This window comes from Rhinolophus hipposideros, assembly GCF_964194185.1.
Source record: "Rhinolophus hipposideros genome assembly, chromosome: 5".
Taxonomy (NCBI): Eukaryota; Metazoa; Chordata; class Mammalia; order Chiroptera; family Rhinolophidae; genus Rhinolophus; species Rhinolophus hipposideros.
Window position 1 is genome coordinate 5,127,841 of NC_138051.1, and position 23,740 is coordinate 5,151,580.

Consider the following 23,740-nt stretch of genomic DNA (forward strand, 5'->3'; position numbering starts at 1 on the left):
CCATGCGGCAGACGGCCTCCGCCAAAGGTTCCAGAGCCAAATAGCCACATTGCCTTCACATGGTTTTGCCTTTGAGACTATGAAGCAATGAAAAAGGTGTATCTGAAAAATCTGGATTTCTGTATTTCAGGTTCACCTATTATTAGCTATGTAACCTTGCTCGCCTCATGGAAAAAGAATGTCTTCCTGGCCTGTATCTCACAGGGATATTGTGAGTTAATTAAGTAAGAACACAAGTGGGAAAACCTTTTGTAAGTCACAAATTCGACTTTTTCAAATATAAGTAGCTGCACCTGATATACGGGGTTCCCGTGCCATGGTTGCAAGGGCTGGGAGAGTGCCAAGCATCCAAGAAGTGCTCAAGCTGAGGTTAGCTAATGTCATTATCTGTCCTCAGAAGCAGTGGCACTGACCGCCTGAGTCAAAGGGCTGATATCTTTTATCCTCTTTGTATATGTTCCTCCAAAATACTCAGCTCAGTACCCCATCCCGAATAAATCAGCTTTCTTTTTTTGACCTATGAGGCATTTATTTGATTGTATTCCTGTGGGGACAAAGCCCCAAAAAACAGTTTCCAGGCTCTCGGCCTCACATAGAAAGGTGCTGGCTCGGGTAGTAAATGGCCATCAAGTGTGATCAGATGGCCAGCAGCTGTGGCTAGTTGGCCGTCAGCTGTAACCCGTAAGCCATTGGCCACTAATATAACGGCTGTGGCTATGCTAGCAGAAAGGAATGGGGGCTAGCAAGAGCAGATTGCAGAGAGGCGGATGCCGCCGGTGAGAATATAGTGATATGACTCCCCTACTATGGCTCCGTGGGTGTTCCTGTTTGGCCTCACCATGTCCTGTGTTCTTATGTGCGGAGCGGGAGAAGAGACCCCACCTTACACCCCGCCGGACGCCCGGCGTGACAATTCCCTTCTTTGCTTTGGCTGCTATGACCCTCAGAGCAGATTTTCTGACACGTAACCAGCAGGACTTACCGGCATGGATTTTAGACATCAGGCTTCTTCCTGTCTTATTTTTCCTATCCCAAGTTTCCCTTTGGCTCCATTTTCCTCCCTTACTTGTTATCTGGTACATTATATTCACTAAGTTTTTTTAAGTGGTTTTAAATCCTTTTGAGAATGAAGGCATCATAAGTAAATAACTTCTGAGTGATGCTCAGTTAGCACTGTTGATTATTGGACAGAAGAAAGAGAAACAAGAGTGGAGTGTACGTGTGTTCCCGCCTCCCTCACTCCCTTATACTGTGACATCTGCCTAACATAGTTCTTAAAACATGAAACCAAATTGCAGGAAGACTCAGTGTGGGTCTTCACCCACATCCGTGAATACCAGAAGGCACAATCTTCATTTCTTTAGGGTTTTCACCAGCAAAGAAAACAGCGCAAACCTTAGATTTCTGGGTGACAGGCCACCATTTCCCTGAATGGCTGTAAGGGAACATCTATTTTTATAAAACAAGACACGTAGGGGAGATGTCATGAGTAAAACATATTCAGATGAGGGAACGTATCTTTTCACTGTGTCCCCATTTAAAAGCAATACATGCTCACGAAAGAAAATGTGTCACACTATGTATACTAGACAAGTGGCAGAAATATTAAGCAATAAAAATCATGCACAGGAGGAAGTATTTTAAATATTAGTCTTAAAAAAAGAGCAGCAAGATTACAGCTATTGAAAGTTTTGGGAGCTGCTTCTGCTGGCACTTGCCTTCATTTATTTTTCTACTTTCCATGTTATAAAAAGGGTCCTGACTTAGCAAAATTGCGAATCACGGGCTCTAAGTTGGTCTTCAGGGACCTCTCGTCCCATGACCCATGTATCACAGGAGTCTCCGATTCTACAGCACTGAGAGGATAATGGCCATCCTGTTTCTGTGACCGCTTTTGCCCTTCTGGGCAGACTCACTAAACCTGACATATGAGCAAGAATTCTGTGGTCAGCATGCAGTCGGGACTCCCACATGGAGGAGCCCTGATGAAACATCTTCTTTAGGGGTTTGAGGGAGCTTTGAAAGGCATACACAAGTAGGGTAAGAATAAATATACAAAGAAACTGGGGCAGAAGGGAAATAGATAAGAGAAGGGAAAAAAAGGTAAAGTTGGTACAAAGATAGCATTCCTTTAGGATCTTGTCCAATAGCTAGAGGTGGGTTATACATTGGTTCTGACCCTCCAAATTGCCAAGATTGAGAAGCGAGAGTGGAGGTTAATCAAAATTAGTGTTTGTAAATCTCTCACACACGTTCTGGTTTTCCTGCTTCCTCTCGTGGAAGTCCCCTCATAAATGGGGACTGTGGCTGAGCCCACCCATGTCCTGCTGCATTCTCTCCACACTCACCTCATTGCCCTGAAGGCAGTGTGTTGGGAACACCTGGGACTGCCTGCTCAGGTGCTTTGTTCTGGCTGGGAGGGAGCTGGAAGTGCTGAAGAGGTAAGGTCCCTGAAGCAGCTGTCAACCAATGAGGAAAAGGCATTGGTGGGCAAACAGGCCAGCTTCCTGTCCCCTCTGTGAGTAGTTCTGAGTCGTGCTCTACACTGCCCCCCAGAGTCCCCAGCACGATGGAGCCCCACATGCCCACAGCGTCACTGGCTTGATCACACACCTGTATGGGGTGCCCCCTTCCCGTCTCACTCGCCCTCTGCCCTACTGGGGTTTCCTGAGATCACCTGCCAAATGAACCACGCCCACCTCGGTGCCTGGCTCAGGGTCTGTGTCTAGGGCAAGCAAATCAAAACAGGGTTGCTGTGGGTTCTAGTGAAATGCAGCAAGCACAGTGATAATTGCCGTGGGCTGGCTCTTTTAAGGACCTCCAGTACAGCCCAGGGCAGTTCCCGCCACGCATCGCTCTGGGCCCACTTGGTAGAATTAACGTTCAGCATTGCTGTGTGAAGTTGAGCCAATCACTTTACCTGCTCTGCAGATTCCTAATTTCTACAGAGAGGGTGGGCCTCTTGGTACCCTCTGGTTCTAAGAGTCCTTGATGTAAAACATGCCACATCTACATGAGTGTAAGCTTGTAGAAAGAGAGAAAAAAAATCACAGTTCTCTCTGCCAAAGAAGTGTTAATCAGAGAACCGAGTCTGTTTTGTGCAAGCGCTCAGTCTTGGAAGACGCGAGAGAAGAGTCAGTGTCTGGGACAGCTATCCCATCTCGCCATGTGATGACCAAGGAAGGGTGAAGGGCCTGGGGGAGGGTGGGAGCAGGGACCCAGCGGGGCCTAAGAAGTAAGAGGACAATTTATAATGCAAGAGAGGGCATGGTGAGTCAATTATAATTAAATTGACTATAATTATATTAAATGGACTATAATTAAATTAAATATAATAAAATCTGGTTACAGATGAGGATTATGGGACACAATGTTCTGAGAGATGAGGGTCTAGACTCCCGAAACTTGGGGCGTGATGGGATCATCTGGCATGGCTGAGGAATAAGGAGAAATCCCAGCCCCACACTTTAACAGGCTACATTCAGTATGTTACTTATCTCTCCAGCCCAGTTTTGTCACCTGAAATGCGGTAATAACCTGTCTTACAGAGTGCTCTGCTGGGGATGGAATGAGACTGCCTAACACCAAAGCACAAAATAGATGCTCAGTAAATAGTGTGTTGGCTGATATCCTGAATTAAGGAAATGTACGAACACCTCTGACCACAAAGTTCTCAACACTCAATGAGTGGGGATTTTTTACTAGCTATGTCAAATCTAGTTTGCATTTTTATTTTATTAAATCCCTGTAAAGAGAAAACACTCGCCATATTCAAGACACACGCTGCTACAAAATAACAATGCCTGAAGAATACTTGGATTCGCTACTGAATTTCAGGAAAAAAAAATCCAAAATAAGACCAAATTAGATGAAATTCCTTTTCTTTAATTACTAGTTGTGACCTTATCAAGGCATTCCCCTTGCTGGACCTCAGATTTCCCATAATGAAAATTCAGGTACACTGGGACAGATGACACCTGAAAATCCCCTTCAGGTCTCTGGTCTGTTCCAATTCTAGGACTTCTCCTCCCCTCCTCCCCTCTCCCCCCCCTGACCCCCCCCTCCCCCCGCTCCCCGCCGCCTTGAAGCAGAAAACTGAGTCCTTTATTTGGCCAGAAAGAGTTACTTCTGTCTGCCATTTTCACACTTGTGTCCTGAGCACCCAGAAGCCACCTCAGAGCATCTAAACCTTAATGATTCCTTTGCTTTTCTTCCCTTGTCAATAAATCAGAGTGACGTTTTTCCTTCTGTTACCATTCCCTGGAATGTATGTCCTGTGGTCTCAGAGGTTCATCCAGGGCCCAGGAAAATCTGCCTGCTATTCCTTACTCAAATTCAATGTTTGTTTGCAACTAAACTTACAAGAGAGTCCCTGGAGCAGAAACCAGAGATAAGGTCTCTTCCATCTCTATTGACACCTCCTTCGAGGCTGAGCTCAACCTTGCCACCCCTGTGAAGCTGCAGCCTGCCAATGCCTCTTACTTCTGGAAGTCATTTCAACTAACCCACTCGCCCTACTCCATGTAATTAACACCCTATTATACACTTTGCTAGGTTCTAATTGTCTGCATCATATAATTGAGCAGTGGTTTGCACAGGGGGGAGACTACATTCCACTGGCATATGCAAATACCCCAGCATATTTACTCCCTTGGCTACCGTGATTGGTTCAGGGATGAGCACATGACCTAGGTCAGCCCAATGAGAGTTAGCTCTAGGAATTTGCTGGAATTGCAGCCATAATCCTTTTATTTGAAATTCCAAAATCCAAAAAGGCTTAAAAAGACCTAAGTTTATTTTCCTTTTTTTGTATATTTGATATTTTAACTCATTTGGTAGCAAAACATGACTTAACTGATATGACACCTTTTGCTCTGGATACTTTCATGTATTTGACTAGCCCTGCTGGGGCTGTTATGTAATATATGTTCCATATTACCCTTCTAATATCCCCCCAAACAACTCCAAATTCTAAAACACATCTGGGCCCCAAAGGTTTTGGATAATAGAATATAAACTTGTACAGACTTCCTGCTTTTGTACAGACACACTGTTTACACTGTGCGGAAAGTCCAACTCCGCTTCCACCAGCTTCCTACTGATTCTAAATGCCCCAACCTAAATATCGTCTCCTCTGTGAAGTATTTCCTGACTGTCCGCAGCATAATTCCTCATCTGGGTTCCCATAGCGCTCCATCCGTACACATGACAGCAGTTTTTACACTGCATTATGGCATCTCTGTGCACACCTGTCCTCCTCAGTGGGCTCTTAGGAGTGAGGACCCGTCTTTGCATCTTCAGGGTCTGGTATAATGCCCCACATAAGCAGCATGATACCCTACCGCAACTTCCCAAAGGGGAGAAAACGGTCATAAACATAATGAACTCTTGGAAGTATATAAAGCCAGTTCTGTAAATTGTGATACAGAAGTCTCAGTTCTAATCTATTCTGCTATGCTGCAGAAACTGTATTTTCCATTAATACAGAAAAGTAAAATAAAAAAAAAAGTCACTTTAGAATTGGCCAATTGGCCCATCAACCAAGGCCCACCCTCCACCACTAACAAATCAGGGCTGCCTCCGACCTGCAAGTCAAACTGCACCTTTGGGCTGGTGCTGAGTAAGGCATGATACACATTGCTACAAAGACAGAGGAGTTTATTTACCAAATACATTTACGGGACATGGCAGCAGTAACTGGGAGAAGGGTGGAAAGCCACCTTTTTTGAGGCTGGACATAGAATAAAACATGGAAATCAGAGGCCAAATAAGTCCTTAGAATCAGGTTATTTGAACCCAATAAGAATATGCAAACTTAAAAAAAAATGACTGTCTTTCCTACTTCACTGTACTTTCTTTTTCAGGAATAAGAGCCAAAATGATTAAGCGTTATTTGGCTGAATCACTATGGTGTGTATCCGGTTTTAAGTCTTGGCATAGAATTCTGTTAATCATCAAAATGCTTCATGATTAGAGGGCCCCTTTCATCTGACACACCCACAGTGCTCACTCATAGTGCTTAGATATCTTCAGGGGTGTTTGGGATTTCAGTTCCCTTTCAATGGGTTTTCCAGAGCGCTTAGAAGACGCTGTTCTAAAGGAGCTGCCTCCTGGGCACGACCTGGATCTTTACTACCCAAGCCTCAAAGTGGAGATTCCTGGAGTGGTTTGGCTAACGGGTCCTCCAGCAAGACTCTGCTGCACCCCTCATCTCTGAAGGGTGTCTCTCAGTCAGCGCCAGCTTTTCTGCTCCAGTCTGACATGAGGCTCAATAACTGTGCCGCACATACTAAGCAGGCATCTGGTTTCCAGGGCTGTGCACCACGGGAGGACGGGGGGATAGGGATGGTTTCCCAGCCTCGGGCTGCTAACAGGCTCATGGAGAGACCAGGGAGTCAGGGGGGAAAACCACCAAGAGAGCAAACAAGGTCAAAGCAGACCTGAGGCCCCATGTTATGGAATGTACCAGAGCAGAGGGCACTCTGAGACCAGTGACGGCATACTAGGGTGTCCTGGAAGAGGCTGTGGGGTGGGCAGGGAGGGAGAGGTGTGATGAAATGGATGTATCGCCTAGTCCAGGTCCTGCTTTTCTGCTAGATGTCAAGGGGCAAGAAGCTAGAATGTCAGGTGAGGACCTCTGTCTGATACATGGCAACCACTCAGAACGGTGCCAGGGTCTCCATATTGGTGATGCAGTGAAGGCCTGCTTTCCACCCTTTGCCCCTACCTCCCCACCACCTTCCAAGAGGCTCCAATGGTTCATGTACAAATCCAACCATGACCACAGGGTCAGCCTATTGGGGAGCAAACTGTACACAGCTGAGGTCTCTTATAAACAGCTTTGAACACATTTAATGTATCTGGCGTAACTGTTGCTGCCATAAAGATTTAAAGCTACAACCACTCTTTCTCAAGTTAGTACCAAGCATTCACTTTCCCAAAAGTCTCAGATGCTGCAACTAGGCCCACCACGACGATGCTGCTTCTAGACCAGCTTGGAGTGAGCAACTGTGTGGTCTTGGGCAAGCCATATGACCTCGAAAAGATTCATTTTCCTTCTATGTAAAATGAGTGGGTTGGACTAGATTACGTACCTCTAAGGTTCCTTCTCAAATAATGATTCAAGAGAGTGGAATTCGGTGTTTAGCACCATTTTTTGACTCTAAGGAAGACAGAGTGTTTTCGTATCCACCCCTTTGCTGAGAAACCACAGTGATCTCCTAGCCCCTCCCTTCATCACTGGGAACGTGAGGCCACCATGTTTTAGTGTTACGCGTCCTATTTTTGCTCTTTCCCCTTTTTTCAGCCACTCACTCCTACCTTCCCATTTGAAAGCATCCTAAATATTTTCTTCTCCTTTCTCTTCTCCTCTGACCTTTTGACTCCATAAGATTTGTCTAAGGAATCTGGAGCCACATTTTAGATTCTCAACTGTAAACCTCATCTCTGGGATTTCCTGTTTTTCTTTTTGTTCTTGTGGATGCTTTCCCGAGCTCCATATTCATTTCCTCTTATTCCTCTCACTTTATGTTCTGCTTTCATCTGACAATCTCTCCTTGTATCTTTACACAATTCCTTTGGCCTAACTGAAGACTCGTCCATCAGGCTTGAGAGAGCAAATACTGTGATGACAAAGATGGCTGCCATCCACGGAGCATCTGCTGTGCACCAAACACTTTATGAAAATAACCTCCTTAATCTTCACTAAAACTCTGTGATGTTAACATAATCCTCTCCATTGTGAAGATGAAAAAAATAATGCTTAGGGAAGCCAGTCAGCCTGCCCAGGTAAGAACATGCAGAACCCGAGATTCAAGCTCAGGCCTGGATGTGTCAAAGCCCGCAGGTGTTCTTCCACTCTACTAAGACATCGATGCTAGTCAGGGGTTTGTGACACGCGTTGTAGTTTAGTGGTCACTCTGAGAATCAGAGAATCTTAAAGTAGGAACATATTTAAGAACTCATTTAGTTTTAGTGACATCTAGTAGAACCTAAGAATAACCCACAGAAGAAAGGAATGATATAGCATACGGAAGAATGCACACATTATTAACATCCATATTTATATTAAAATAAGCTTTATAAGCTTCCATGAAAATTTACAGAATTGGTGTATTTGGCCACAAAGAGAGCCTCCATCCTTTTGCTAAGGTCGAAATTGAATTGTGTGTGATATCTCCCACTACGTGTACTTGAGTTCTAGCCAAAAGAAAAAAAAAAGAATTATTTTTCATTGTCTAAATATGCCTTTACCTTTCCCAACTGAATAACTTTCTTTTTATTCATGCTGTTCCTGAGACTTGGAATGGCTTCCTCCACTATCTGTCTATAGAACACTTTAGCATTCTTCAATGCCATCACAAAAGCTCTTTTCTCCATATGGTTGTTCCTGGTCCTCATAATAGGGTGTGATATGTTTATTAGAGTAATTTATATTTTAGCTTTAACTAAAGTACTTGTTGGTGCCCACCTTCAGAGGACAAATGGGGGCTCCCACCTCCTTATGAATCCAACAGCACTTAGCACAAACCTAATACACAAAATAGCACTCAAAAAACTTGTTGAATTTAATTGAGACTTGATTATTTTGCCTTGGTGCAATGCAGGGATATGGAAAAATGGTAGATAGGCAGATTTCAGTATATTGTAATACAAACCACTTGGTCTTTTACATCAATTACTCATTCTGTCCCTTAAAATATGCCTGGGTTGAAATTTTAGCATTCTTTCTGTCAGTTCATATTAACTTTCTAAGCTAAAGTAAACACATTTATATGATATGCTGAGTCAGCAAATAAGGGTTTTTAAGTAAAATTATTTTTAAAGGAGAAATGCCTAATTGAATATGCATGCCAGCAACACAGTACAAAAAATAGGAAAGAAAAAAAAAGACACCCACTGTTGGAGACTAAATATTTCCATTTATAGAATATGTGACTTTGTATCAAAGCACCCAATAGTTTCTTGGCAAGCGATTGTCAAAAAGTGGCAAATAACATTTTGGGTGTCTCCTGACCTGACTGTTAATCACAATCACTTTTCTCTAATGTACCTGAGTTGCTTTATAACATGAGTCAAAAAAAGAAACGGAAAGTTAAAAGAATGTGCTAAGGTCATCCTTTGTATCTGTACAGCTAGTGAAAATTAATAAACAGAAACCTCTATTACTGTTTTGTTTGCTTACTTTGTAAGGGGTGTAGATGTCTAACTACTACGCTGTTTTGTACGCCTGAAAGTAATAAAAATTAATTAATTAACAAAAAGAAAAAAAAAGTCCCCCCCACCACACACAAAAATGAGCAGAAACCTCGTCTCAAATGGAGTCTGGAGGCTAAAAGAGAGAACTGTCATGCAGGCGTCACTCCACACTCACTACTGCCCTCAAAAGGAGGAGAAGCACTTTGCATCTCTGACAGGAGGTGACGTCACATTACTACCTCTGCAGGAGGAAGAAAAGATTCCTCCTTGCCTGGGGCCCCTTAGCCAATGGGAGCCTACTATCACTCAGCTAGTTAAAAGTCATTATACTGCAAACTTTCAGTTTCCACCAATGGACTCTTCCTTTACAACAGCCCCTCCCAAGTCCCTAAAAGAGCGACCTCCCCTTTGTTACTCTGGACTTGCGCGTGGTTCACCATTAGACTGTAGGTCCTAACTTCCAGTTCTTTGTTCTTCAGGGATAAACCCATTTTGCTGGAGAAATATCTGGCTGTCTATTTAAGGACAACACTTTCCAAAATTACAGTCAAATGGCAGAAAAGACACACATGTTGTAACAACAACTACAAAACAAGACAGCGTAAAATCATCAAATAAAAATATTTGAGGAATTTCTAATATTAGACAGCTTATGTTTGCAAGAAACCATAGCAGAAGAAACCATCGAAAGAGACTATTGTAGAGATGGAAAAATTCTCAACTCAGTCACCACAGGTACAATAAGCAGGAGGGGCGATCGAGCAAGGGTGGTCACTAACATCGAGGACAGGACTGCTGGAAGAACAGTGAGGTCAGTCACGCCCCATCTGCCCCTGCAGGCCAGCAGAGCAGCTGCTGGGAGCTTTCAACAGGCCTCTTTCTCTGAAACTGAGAGATAAGCAGGCAAACATCAGTAAACATGGAGAAGACTTGAATGACTCAATCTACGACCTTAATTTTAAAGATACATTAAAAGTCCATGGACCCACTTATCAAGAATGAACATTTTTCTCAAGCACACTTGGAATGTTTATATATACTGTTCATGTACCAGGCCATGAAGCAAATTTCAACAAGTTTCAAAAAAACCACGCTCTCTGGTCCCACTACAATCAAGTTAGAAATGAACTTGGGTCATACTATTGAAAATATAATTAAATAATGCCTGGGTCAGAGAAAATATCATAATGACAAATCTTTCTAAATAGCTAAAAGTGAATAATAAAAATACTACATATCTATATGTCAAATACTATACATCAATTATTTCAGTAGACAGAGACCATGCTTTCAAGTTCAACACCTATTCATGTTTTAAAAATGTCTCTTACCAGACTACAAATAGAAGAGGGTTTATTAACCTGATGGTGTGCAATCAAATATAGCAAACTTCATTTTTAATAGCAAAATGTTAGAAATATCTCCTTTAAGTTAGGAAATAATAACACTACCTGTATTCAAGTTTTTTACTGGAGATCTCAGCCGGTGTTATAAGAATAAAAAGAAACAAAGTATAAGCATTGGAAAAGGAAAATCCAAAATGACCATTGTTCATAGACGACATGATTATGTGCAAAATACGTACGGGCAATTGATTTAAATTAATGAGAGAATTTAGCAAGTTGCTTGGATGTAAGATCATTTGCATTTCTAAGCATTAGCAATAACCGAAAATTAATTTAAAGATGTATACATAATTTACAATAATAAAAATATAACAAGGTAACTAGTAATAAATCTAAATTAAAGATGTATAAGAACTTTATAATACAGAAAATTATAAAAATTTATTGCGAAACTTCAAAGAAGATCTAAGTAACATAAAGCTTATACTATGTTAATGGATAGAACAGCTCAATATTGGAATGATGTTAGATTCAATACAATTTTGATAAAAACTTCTAAAGGATTTTCCAAGGAAAATTGATGCATTCACTTCAAATTTCAGAAAGAAGAGCAAATATCTAAGAATAGCAAAGATGGCCCCAAGGAGTAAGAATGAGGTGGACAGGCTTCAATAGGTGGTCCTGCAACAGTTCATTATCAACATGGAAAAAAATGAACTTAGATCCCTTATTCACACTGTACAGAAACATCAATTCTAAGTATATTAAAGACATAAACGTGAAATGCAAGATTTGAACAATTTTAGAAAAGAAACTAGGAGAATATTTCCATAACCTGGGAATAAATAATTTCTTAAACAAGACATAGACACTGTTAACATAAAGAAATAAAACTGATAAATTCAAATAAACTGAGGACTTCTATTTATTAAAAGACACTATCAATTTTTAAATACAAGCCACAGACTGGAGAAAAGGTGACATGGAATAACAAGCAAAAATTCATATTCAAAATATATTAAAAAAAAACAAAACACTCCTAAATCAGTAGTGAGAAAGCAAACAGGAAATAGACATGAACAGACATTTCATGGAAAAGGAAAACATGAATCACTTGTACACATATACATATAAAAACTATAGTGTAGCAATAGTTAGTGATCAGGAAAATATCAGTTAACACACACTAATAAATTTGATAGCTATTATATTTTGCTATATTATAGCAAAAATTAACATTTCTGACAATGCCAAACGTTGACAAGGAGATAGGTCACTGAGAACACTTACACACTGCTAGCCGACGTGAAAACGGATACACTTTAGGAATCAATTTCACATGATCTCATAGAGTTAAACACAGAGTTAGTGGGTCATAGAGTTATGACCCAGTAACTCAACTCCTGTGTATATGCCCTAAAGGAATCTTTGCACACACTTGTGAAGAGACGTGTTCCAAAATGCACAGCAGTGTTTATAATATAACCCCCCAAACAAACATAGAAAGAACCCAACTATCAACAGGAAACAAGATGGAATGTTTGCTTCGCAGAATACTATGTAGTAGTGAACACGAGGGAACTACAACTACACCTACCATCCTGTGGAGTACAAAACCAAGCTGGATACAAAAATCGCTACCATGTTTATACAACTCAAAACCAAACAGAATCAAACAATACATTCTTTAGAGATACAAACACATGCAAAAAATTATTAAAATAAAAAGAAAGACAATGACAACCATAAAATTTAGGATGATAGTTCTCTTTGGAGAGAAGAGAGGAGGATGTGCCTGGGTAACACGCAGCATACACTATTCAGAATGCTTTCTTTCTTTAGTTGGGTGGTGGGGTTATAGGTATTGTATTTGTTTGATTGTTCTGTTTCATAACATCCTTATATATTACATACATTCTCCTATATATTAAGTATTACACATTTTTTAGAAATGAAAGAAAAGGTACTTAAAGACCAACCCTCCACAGAAGGGCTGGTTTTATGACTGAGTTCAACAAAACTTCCAGAAAGACTTAATTTCTCTGTTATTTAAACTATTTCAAAGTAAACTAAAAGATGAGAAACTTCTGAATTTATTTTACAAAGCTAGCAAAACCCTAGTCTAGCACAATAACATAGAGCCATGAGCCAACAGTACTTATTAAAAAGGAGACAAAATTTGAAATAAAATATTCACAAATCCAATCCAATAGCAAATTTAATGAACAAAGCACCAAGATTAAGATAGGTAGTTCCAAGAATGCAGACGGTCCAACTTGAAGAAATCTATTAATATAATTCACTGTGTAAGTAGACTGAAGGAGAAAACCATATGAGCATTTTGATGAAGTCAAACAACGTTTGATAGAATTCAACAACCATTCCTGATACAAATTTAGAAGGGAAGTTACCACTGGATAAAATGTGTCTACCTAAAACATCTGGGAAGCATTAAACTTAATGATAAAATATTAGAAGTTTTCTCACTTCAGTCTGGAAAATGACAAGTGTGTTCACTTTCATTGTTACAGTTCAACACTGTAGACTAAAGTCCTAGCAATCGCAGTAAGACAAGAGGTGGAAACAAGAGGCACCAGCTATCAGAAGAGAAGCAGCAAAACCATGTTTAGTCATGTGACTTCTGACATTTTTAAATTTTTTGAATTATGAAAGCTTCAAGTTGTGGGCATATACACATATACACTCATAGTCACACACATGCACATACAATGTCTGACAATTAAGTTTGCGAGCTTGTTGCAACAATGTTGCTAACCTCTTTTGATATTAGGGGGATTATTCATTATGAATTTGTACCAACTGGACACACAGTTAACCAAGTTTACTATTTGGAAGTGCTGAAAAGGCTGCATGAAAAAGTTAGACGACCTGAACTTTCCGCCAACGATTCATGGCTCTTGCATCACGACAATGCACCAGCTCACAGGGCACTGTCTGTGAGGGAGTTTGTAGCCAGTTAACAAATAACTGTATTGGAACACCCTCCCTAATCACCTGTTCTTGCCCCCAAATGACTTCTTTCTTTACCCGAAGAGAAAGGAAATACTGAAAGGAAGACATTTTGATGACATTCAGGACATCAAGGGTAATAATGACGACAGTTCTGATGGCCATTCCAGAAAAAGAGTTCCAAAATTGCTTTGAAGGGTGGACTAGGCACTGGTGTCAGTGCATAGCTTCCCAAGGGGAGCACTTCGAAGGTGACCATAGTCATATTCAGCAATGAGGTATGCAGCACTTTTTCTAGGATGAGTTCATGACCTTACTTGTCAAACCTGCACACCCTTATGCCGATAAAAGCATAGGAATGTTTCTAGAAGGGCAACTGCCCAATTGTTAACAATGGTTTCATTTGGGCAGGGAAGAAGGATTGGGGAGGGAGTGAGGGTAAAGAGGAACCTTTAACTTTTTATTCCTTTCATTTCTTTATTGCTTGAATTTTTTTGTACAATAATCACTTTCATAATTAAAAATAAAACCATTAAAATGTCAAAAGTCATATGACTACACATGGTCGACCCAAGCCTCCAACCTGGGTCTTGCTTTATCATATTAGCTCCACATAGCTGGTTTTGTATTGTAGATATCAGAAAGCCCAAGGAAGGTGAGCCACAGAGAACTATGCACACGATCAGTCTTTAAAGGCATCACACAGATCCTGCACTCCTATTTGCTACCAACAACACTCCAGGGACTAATAACGACGGGCAGCTTTTTATAAAGGCTGTCACTGCTTATAAATCAACTCTACATTCATTATTTAGTCTGATTTAATCCTTCAAAATAATTTTAAAAATCTATGACCAAGAAAATGTCCCACAGCGGTCACCTAAATGACATGCCATAAAAAGGTAATCCTAAGACTGTAGATACGGAATTTCTGGAAGTTTCAAAGGCACAGAGAAAAACTTGGGATCCAGGTGACTGCAAAACCTTCTGCCACATCTCACAATGCATGCTTCTGTAATCTGAACTAAGCATTGTTTCCAGAATGTGCTGTGTTTTTCCTTATTTATGGGGCTCTATAGATGTTTTCCCTCTGCCAGGAAGGTCCTCCCTCCCTCTTTTTCCACTCAAAATGCCTATCCGTTTGTGCAGAAAAGAGTTAACAAATGTAGCAGCCCTGATTTCTCTCCTTTAAAAAGACCTGCTTACAAGTCTGGCCATTGGCTGGCCTCTGGGAACTTGGATTTTGGGAGGGTCCCCCCCATTCCCAGAACTGGTAAGAGTGGCTCACTGTGCCTGTACGGTACAGACAACATGGTTTATGCTGAGCACCTGCTTCCCTTCTGGGAGTCTGTAATGTTGGTACATGGCAGGCAGAGGGTGTCTAGGTGGCCAGCGCCCAATAAAAACCCTAGGTGCTGAGTCTCTAACAAGCTTCTCTGGTTGGCAACATTTTACACATGTTGTCACACTCACTGCTGGGGAATTAAGTGCATCCTGTGTGTCTCCACTGACCGAGGAGCCCTGGAAGCCGGTGCCTCGTTTCCTCTGCACTTGGCCCCATGCGCCTTTTCCTCTGTTGATTTTGCTCTACATCCTGTCACTGTCATGACAGGAGCTCTGAGTGCAACTATACGGCGGGTTATTGAGTTACTGCAAATCACTGAACCTGGGGGTTGTCTTGAAGACCCCAAACACATAACCCTCCAAGTCTTAGTTAAATATGACACCGTTTGTGGAATCTTTCCTCACTTTCTTAGGCAGATCTCTCTGCTTCTTCACCTGTGCTTTTGCAATGACAGAGAGCTTTTTATTGCACAATCATTCACTGTTTGCACTCTGTGCCCCCTTTAAAGCACCAGCTCATCAAAGACAAAGACCGTATCTTCTCACCTTCTTTGCTTCAGCCCTGGTAGCACAGGCAACAGTAACTGGAGGAATAGCCAGTAAGTGCTGTTTACGTTGTGCCTGACACACCAAGCTAAGAGCTCTACACATATGATCGCAATGAATTCTTCCAACCACCCCTTAAAGCAGCTACTATTATCATCCTTATTGTAAAAATGAAAAAGCAGGGGTAATGAGTAGGTGTTACAGGAGTGAATGAGTCACTGAAAGAACATCATTTTAGCCCTTAAGGACCACTTCACTGAGCAGTACCTCAGTGTTACAGCTAACTCATACACACTCCACCTTAGCAGAGCTCTGAGCCACTGCTGAGGATGTTACCCATTATATCATGATTTCATTACCGCACACATTTCAGAAGGTAAGGTACCACAGGTATAAGTCTCTCACCTGCCCTCCTCCCCTAGTCTCTCTGTTTTCCACCCATTGCCTTGTATGTCCTCCCAGAGAAAGGACGGACAAATACGTTAACTCACTTTACACCAAGGGTAGCATTTTACACACATTCTGCAACTTGCTTTTCTTACTTAACATTCCCTGGTGGGTCATCTCATATCCGTACACGTAGAGCAACTTCCTTGTTTTTGGACACCTGACTAGTGTCCCACATCAAGGGGGCATTTAGGTAGGTGCAACAGCCCAATTAGGAGAAATGCTTCAGAGAGCACTGTGCATATTCTGAGTGGATCAACAGGATAGGGTATCAGAAATGGAAAAACAGGGTCAAAGAGATGCTTATTACTTATTTATTTTTAATTAAAGAAATTGAGATATTATTCACATGCCATAAAATTTGCACTTTTCAAGGGTACTGTTCAGTGGTCCTTAGTACTGCCACAAAAGTGTGCAACCATCACTTGTCCAATTCCAAAATATTGCTATCATCACAAAAAAACCCATATGCATTAGCAGCTAAGATAGTTTTTAAAATTTTGATAGGTTTTGCCAAATTGCTTCATCAAAATTGAACATCTATTTGACTCACTTCTAGGAATTGCTCACCACGCTCTATGGAACCTTGTAGGTTTCTAGTTGCGTCTCCCTCCCCCACCCCATATATAACAACAGCATCTCATTGGTCTTACCCGGACATCAAGTTCAAGTTTAGGAGCGAATACTCCCCCATTCTGTGGCATCCTACGAAGAACCTGGATCCTGGCACACTTCCCGTGCCGACAAACGCACCAAAAGTCCTGGCTGACCTTCTAGTTCTTTACATTCTTTTGGGGGACGCATGCAATTTGTACAAGTGAATGCTGCTAGGATCCTAATTCTGACAGGGCAAAGGCATTCCAGTGACCTCAGTGTTCTCAGTTTAATGTTTCCACAACCAGAAAATGAAAGAAGGATAGTCTTTCTCTGGGATTGTCCTCAAACCCAGGCACCGACACCGTGTCAGGTAGCTGTGCTCTTGCATGTCAGTCACTGGTGCCAACGGTGCCAGCAACAGGACACCCAGTGAGGATGGCTTTGAGTTCCAAGCCCTGCTCCCACCACCTGCCAGGCCCCGTTTATCTGGAAGGACCTCACGCCCTAGAAAACGGACTGAGTTGGCGGCGTGGCTTTCTGCTGCACGCTGAGAACATGGCCAGCTAAGCACCACTCGGCCTAGGACGCTTTCTTCTCCTTTCTTCCTTTTTCTCATGTGTTTTTATGAACATCCAAAGGGAAGATAATTAAAACCTGCAAGAAAACCGGCTGGCAGAGGAAAAGGAAACCTCGGTGACTTGGGGACGATGCCACATGTTTATGGGTGAGTTTCGTAAGGAACACAGCTATAAAAAAAGAGCCTCTTATAAATAAATGCCACATTCTTCAAAGCTCCATATAAACTACATTCTTTTTACGGAGGGAGGGGGAGCTGCTCATACTCATGTTCCTCTGTCATTTCATTTCCAACTCACTCATTATACAATTTCCTAGGAACACAGTGGTTATGGAGTGAAAGCTTTGCAGTCGTGCGTGCGCGCACACAAACAAACACACTCACAGGCACATGTACACACACACACAGAAAAAAGGAAGGAAACAAGGAAGTAGAGAGGGAAAAGCAAATGCAGGTCTTTATTTAGCACAGTAGAATAGAACAAAGGAGCAGAAGAGCAGGCATCTCATCACCTCTGGTTGGGTTTTCGGGCTATTAGGCTCACACAGACTTTAACTCAAAATACAGAAGTTCTGCTTTTCTCTCCCAAGTGCTGAGTGTCGTCTGAACAGCATCAAGATTTGGGTGAGCCTGTGTAATTCCCTTTCATTTTTCATCTGCTTTGCTGATTGTAAAGTGAAACAGAGTCGCTCTCGCCTCTGCATGTGACACAGGCTGGAGGCACACACATTCCAGAGCAGCCTTCTCCAGGAGCCAGCTGTGTGCAGGTAACTGAAGCCTGCCCTCGGCCCTGCTGTTAATAAGAGTAATTGGCAGGCCACTGAGGGGCTGCTGCAACGCCGTGATTTGCTCTGGACGAGGGTCTCCCCAGACCATACGCACATGCAGCGGTGATAGAAATATTTTCCATATGAGGTCTCCTCTCACATGCTTAAGTGCTCCAGGCTGAGTTAGGCCGGCCCATTTGTCATTTACTCTGCACAGTAAAAAATCAACAGGGAAGCTGTGAACTTCAACTACAACTAGAGGGCAATGGTTTGCTTTCAGCATCACTAACCCATTCAGCTCCTCCAGCTCCCATTCAAGACTCCGGGCCCCCCCACAGGCCCACAAAATATCTGCAGAGCAGAGGACATGAGTAACAAACAGGCTAAAAGCCCGAAACAAGTGACCGGTTTCTGCATGCCTCCGAGACACATGTCTATTTTGAACAGAGTAACAAACCTGCTGAAACCACAGCTGGCCTTGTGGCCTGGCTGTGGGAGCACACTCCGGCCACCCCTCATAGAAGGGAAAGTAATTACATTAGGCTTGTGTCCACCCTGACAATGCTAACAAAAGACAAAGCTGTGAAGTGGCCCCTTGGCCTCTTTAGGAGATACACTCCTCACTTGGCTTTTCAAAGAGAAAGATGGATTCAGGAAAAAGGCTTTTCATTACTCATGCATCTGTGACTTGCTGTCAGCAGAAGGAGTACAAGGAGTGGATGAGGTACGTTTGTTGCAGGCAAGGTTCTTCCCTCTCCAGAAGAACTTAAGTCCTTCCCTCTCCGGCCCATATAATCATCCCTTCCAATCTCTTTGCCTTCATCAAGAACTGGCGCCTGCAGGCATCTATGATGTTCAGAACGGTACCCAGCTCGCATATAAGCTAAACCAGTAAGAATAAACCATTCTCAGGGGCCTCACACATGCCTCCTTCCGTGATAGGTCTGGACACACTCATAGCCCGGATAGGTGTCACTATCCTTCTTCAAACCTGTGATAGAACGTTAAACACAGAGTTTTCCAAGCACATCAAAGCAAAAAAGGAGAAAAATGTGATGCAAGAAAGCAGAAAAGAGAAGCAGTTCCTTTAGCATGCATATTCTCTCTGCAACACTGGAGAAAAATTCCCCGAAGGTAACAGTGCCTGTTGGAATCTGACATGCACATTTTCTTTATCCTGCAGTGGCAGAAGGAGAAATGTGCACCTCCAGGCACCTGTCATCAAGGCCATGCCAACTCCCCAGGGTGGCAACTGTACAGACAGCCTCGGAATGAGATTTTACAAATGACAGCGTTCTTCAAGAAGAAAAGAAGTCTGTTTCTAAGAAATGGCCAGGCACGCCTAAAACAGCAACATAAAGTATGGCTCTTTGCACACCATAAAAGCCCATTCCCTGATCCCTCTTGATAGATAGAAGAGGAAATAGAATGCTGACAAAAATACAACTTCTGACAAGATATTTTATTTGGCTTACCTCTCCCACAGGTCTTGCTAACACTGCTGTTTGAACGTGGAGCAGTGTTAATATCAGGTAGCTGACAAACATTATTACCCAAAGTCAGAAGTACCCTAGCGGAGCACTCCGTCTGCCAAGTGCTAACAGCTAGCAGACGCACTTGTGTCTCGGGATTCCAGCCCTGGAGCTCCGCTAGGCACCGCGCTGTTCCCTCTGCTCTCCCTCACTGTACTACCCGGAGCTCCGAGCTCAGCCTCTGCTCTGGAGAAAACTGGTAAGCTGATCTCTTCATGTAATAACTTCTCCCGGCTGGGGGAGGGGACAGGAGCCAGCTGGGAGCTGGGGGGCTGCCTTTAACAGAAAGCAGAAAGGGGAGGGGCAGAAATGATCAATGTGGAGTTCTGCATCTGGTCTCATTCATGAAAAGCCTCCAAGGTAAGCACTCCACATGCAGGGGGATGACCCCTGCTTCATCAACTGAGGCAGGCGGGAGGCAGTGAGCTTCAGCAGAGTGAGCTACAGGCTGGGAGCTGGGAGACCCAGGGCCTTCCTAGTCCAGGATCTGCTGAAACAAGCTGTGTGTGCCTGGAAAAATTGCCCACCCTCTCTGGGCGTCAGTTGGTTTTCTCACTGATACAACCGAGGGTTGAGTGGATGACCTCTGAGTTCCTCTTCAGTTCTGATTTGATGGCTACAGGAATCTAGGCAGTCAAAGGCCGCTTAATCAAGGGCAGCCTTGAAGCATAAAAGTCACAAGGGAGGGTGCTGTGTATTCATTTATGCATTGATCATGTGGACGTGAATGAATGGGAACTGGGCAAGCCACTCCATCCCCCTCTTGCTGCCTCCCTGGGTCATTGTGCCTAACTAAGAGCTTCAGGAATTATAGCAGATGATGGAAAAGAGATAGTAAGGTGGGAACAAGCGAAACTCGGTACTGGCAGAACATAGTGAAAAGCAGGATGGTTTTAAAGAAAAACCTCTGAGTCGAGTCAGGTGAAGCAGGCTGGAGCCTGGGGGCACAGGAAGCACAGGAGCAGGTCAAGGAGAGGGTGTTGCTAAAGCCTACAGTTCACTTGAGACATACCCTAAGTGGCCAGCTCTTATTGTCAGATAGCAGGGCTCAGGGTCTAACACAGGTTGAAAACGCACCATATATTAGATTGTACTTGATTGGGCACAAAGAACCATTCTGGAGGAAGGGATGGCTGCACTGTGCAGTGGAAACAGCAGGAGCCCTGGAATCTGGCAGACCTCCTCCAAGCCCCAGTTCTGCTATGGACTCCCTGTGAGTCTGTGGGTGAGCATTACATCCCAGTGCGCCCCCCCCCCCTGTCGCCCCACCTGGGAAGTGTGGAAAGGCCATCCGATGGGTACGATGATTATCAATTAGGTCACGACGCATAAAACTTGGCATAGTTCCTGACACACAGTAAGCGCCAAAGACATCGGCTTTCTCTTTGATCTGAATAAATATCGGCACCCAGTCCCAGAGAGTAAATTAATAAACACTTGAAAAGCCTCAGGTTGTGGGCATTTTCCTGCATTAATGAGGAAACTTTAAACCACACTGCAGTTTGTCGCCATCTCAGAAAGTTTATTATCGCCAGTCACATGACAACTTAGTAGTGGGAGTTATTTGGGGGGTTGGGTGGAGGTTCTTATAACCCCTTTCTCCTGCTCTGTGAGCGTCAGAAGGTACAGTGAAGATTTCTCCAGTTAGAGAAAGGAGGAAAGGACTTTCTTCTTTGCCCCACCCTGCCTCCTCTTCCTCATTTATCAGTCTTCATCATCATCCTGAGGCTGCATCTAATGACCAAAGGAGCACTGTCATTTACTCATCCACCTTATTACAAATGCAGGCATTGTCTCAGAAAGCCAAAGTTCTTGAAAGTCCAGGGGTCTTGTCTAGTCCAGGGCAAGATAGGAAATGATTTTTGATTTGCAGACCATATGGTTTCTGTGGCAACCACTCAACTCTGCTGCTGTAGCACAAAAGCAGCCCCAGACAAAACACAGATGATGGGCCAGGCTGTGTTCCAATAAAACTTTATTTACAGAAACAGGAAGCTTGCCAGACTTGGCCACAGTTTGCCAGTCGCTGGTCTAGACACTTGCCAATCACCTTTCAATCCATCGCAAACTCATTTTTGACCTCTGCTCCATTATAAGGACTCTGGAAATGTCACCAATGTCCCCAGTGTCATGAAATTCCTATAAAGGATCATTTTCAGGGCTTAACTTATTTGAGTTCTCTGCAGTATTAACCAGCATTGTTTTTCACATTGTGGTGAAATATACACAACATGAAATTTACCATTTTAATGATTCTTAAGTACAAAATTCAGTGGCATTAAGTATATTCCCAATGTTGTGTAAGCATCGCCACTAATTAGTTCCAGAAGTTTTTCATCATCCCAAACAGAAATTCTGTGTTTATTAAATAATAACTCCCCATTCCTCCTTCCCCCCAAATCCTGATAACTTCTATCCAACACTCTGTCTCTATGAATCTGCCTATTCTAGGTTCCTCGTATAAGTAGAATTAAACAGTATTTGTCCTTTTATGCAGTGCTTACTACACTTAGCGTGTGTTCAAGGTTCATCCATGTGGTAGCATGTGTCAGAACTTCATTCCTTTTGAAGGTTGAATAATATTCCACTAGATGGAGAGACCACACTTTGTTTATCCATTCAACTGTGATGGACACGTGGACTGTCTCCATTTTTAGCTATTGTGGATAATGCTGCTTTGAACGGGAGTGTACAGTAGCTGTGTGAGTCCCTGCCTTCGGTTCTTTTGGGTATACAGGTCGGACAATTAAATTTGTGCACTCATCCTAGAAAAAGTGCTCCACCCCTCACTGCTGAATATCACCACAGTCACCTTTGAAGTCCTCCCCTTGGGAAGCTATGCACCGACGCCAATGCTTAGTCCACCCTTCAAAGCAATTTTGGAACTCTTTTTCGGGAATGGCCATTAGAGCTGTCATCGTATGGCCATTGGTGTCCTGAATGTCATCAAAATGTATTTCTTTCAATATTTCCTTTATCTTCAGATAAAGAAAGAAGTCACTGGGGCCAGATCAGGTGAGTAGGGAGGGTGTTCCAATACAGTTATTTGTTTACTGGTTAAAAACTTCCTCACAGACAGTGCCGTGTGAGCTGGTGCATTGTCGTGATGCAAGAGCCATGAATTGTTGGCACAAAGTTCGGGTCATTTTTGTCTAACTTTTTCACGCAGCCTTTTCAGCACTTCCAAATAGTAAACTTGGTTAACTCTCCAGTTGGTACAAATTCATGATGAATAATCCCTCTGATATCAAAAAAGGTTAGCAACATCATTGCAACCAGTTTGCGAACTTAGTTGTCAGATCTCGTATACCTAGGAGTGGAATTGCTGGATCATGCGGTAATTCTGTTGAACTTTTCAAGGAATCACTCAACCGTCTTCCATAGTGGCAGCACCATCAGCGCACCAAGGTTCCGGTTTCTCCACTTCCTTGCCCACACTTCCTATTTCCCACTTTTTTGGTAACAGCCATCTGAAGGGGTGTGAAATACACACTCTTCGTTATGAACCATGCTTAGCTTCCAGACAACTCTCTAGTTTTCCTTTGCCTCCAATTAGCCAGCATTCTTGAGCACTATGAGCCAAGTATTATCCTAAGACCTCTACATGGTGTCTCATGTAATCCTGATGACAGCCTTCTTAGGTTAATTAACTTGCCCCATGTCACACACTGGGTAGGTGGCAACGCAGGTATTCTGGCCCTGGCAGCCTGCCTCTAGCATTCAGCTCTTAATCTTGCACTGTCACCACTTCTCTGCATATGCTCTAGTCTCCTTGCCACCTACTTGGCCTGGCCCCTGAACGCCTGTGTTCTCGGCCCTCTCTCTGCTGTAGCCATTCTCCTTGGGCCATCTTGTCACTTCACTGGCCTCAGCCACCCTTTAAATGCCAATGACTCCACAGCAGTCTCTAGCCAGTTCTTCCTCCTGACCCACGGGTCCTTATATCCAGCTGCCTAGTGGATACTTGTATCTCTCAAATGTACGCCAAACTGAACAGGTCTAAAATGAAACTGATGTTTCCTGAAATCTGTTCTTCCTCCTGTTTCCTCCATCTCTGTGAATCACATCATTACCCATCTAATTCCTGGAGGTTGGAAACTGGGTGTTCTCTTGAGTCCTACTCCCTCACTTCCTTGTCCAAACCATCACCAAGTCTGAGTGAGTTTCCTTGGAGATCTCCCCATGTGTCCATGGCGTCCGATTCCCGCTGCCCCTGCTCCCATTGGGGCTCCTATCTGGGCCTCCACCATCCCCTCCTGACTTTGTAGCAGGACTTTCCTTTTCCCATCTCTCCCACCACAACCACTGGGATTGTTCTACCGTGGGAATCCATCATGTCACTCCTCTGATTCTTTTTTTACCTATCTATTTTGAAATTATTTTCTGTTATAGCGTAGTTGTACAGATGGCACAGTG

At 43.0% G+C, this 23,740-nt stretch overlaps 1 protein-coding gene across 2 annotated transcripts in view; it reads right to left on the reverse strand.

The window, feature by feature from the left end:
- The window catches only part of THSD4 (thrombospondin type 1 domain containing 4), a 578,057-nt gene that overhangs the window by 187,215 nt on the left and 367,102 nt on the right, over positions 1–23,740 (reverse strand). The window contains exon 1 of one of the 2 annotated variants that reach the window (XM_081050340.1): positions 19,268–19,512. The exons of the other annotated variant lie outside the window; for it this stretch is intronic. Within the exon in view, the coding sequence (XP_080906466.1) occupies positions 19,268–19,339 (72 nt within the window). The 5' untranslated portion in view covers positions 19,340–19,512. Of the gene's footprint in view, positions 1–19,267; positions 19,513–23,740 lie in introns of those variants that run through there. 2 annotated transcript variants of the gene reach the window in all.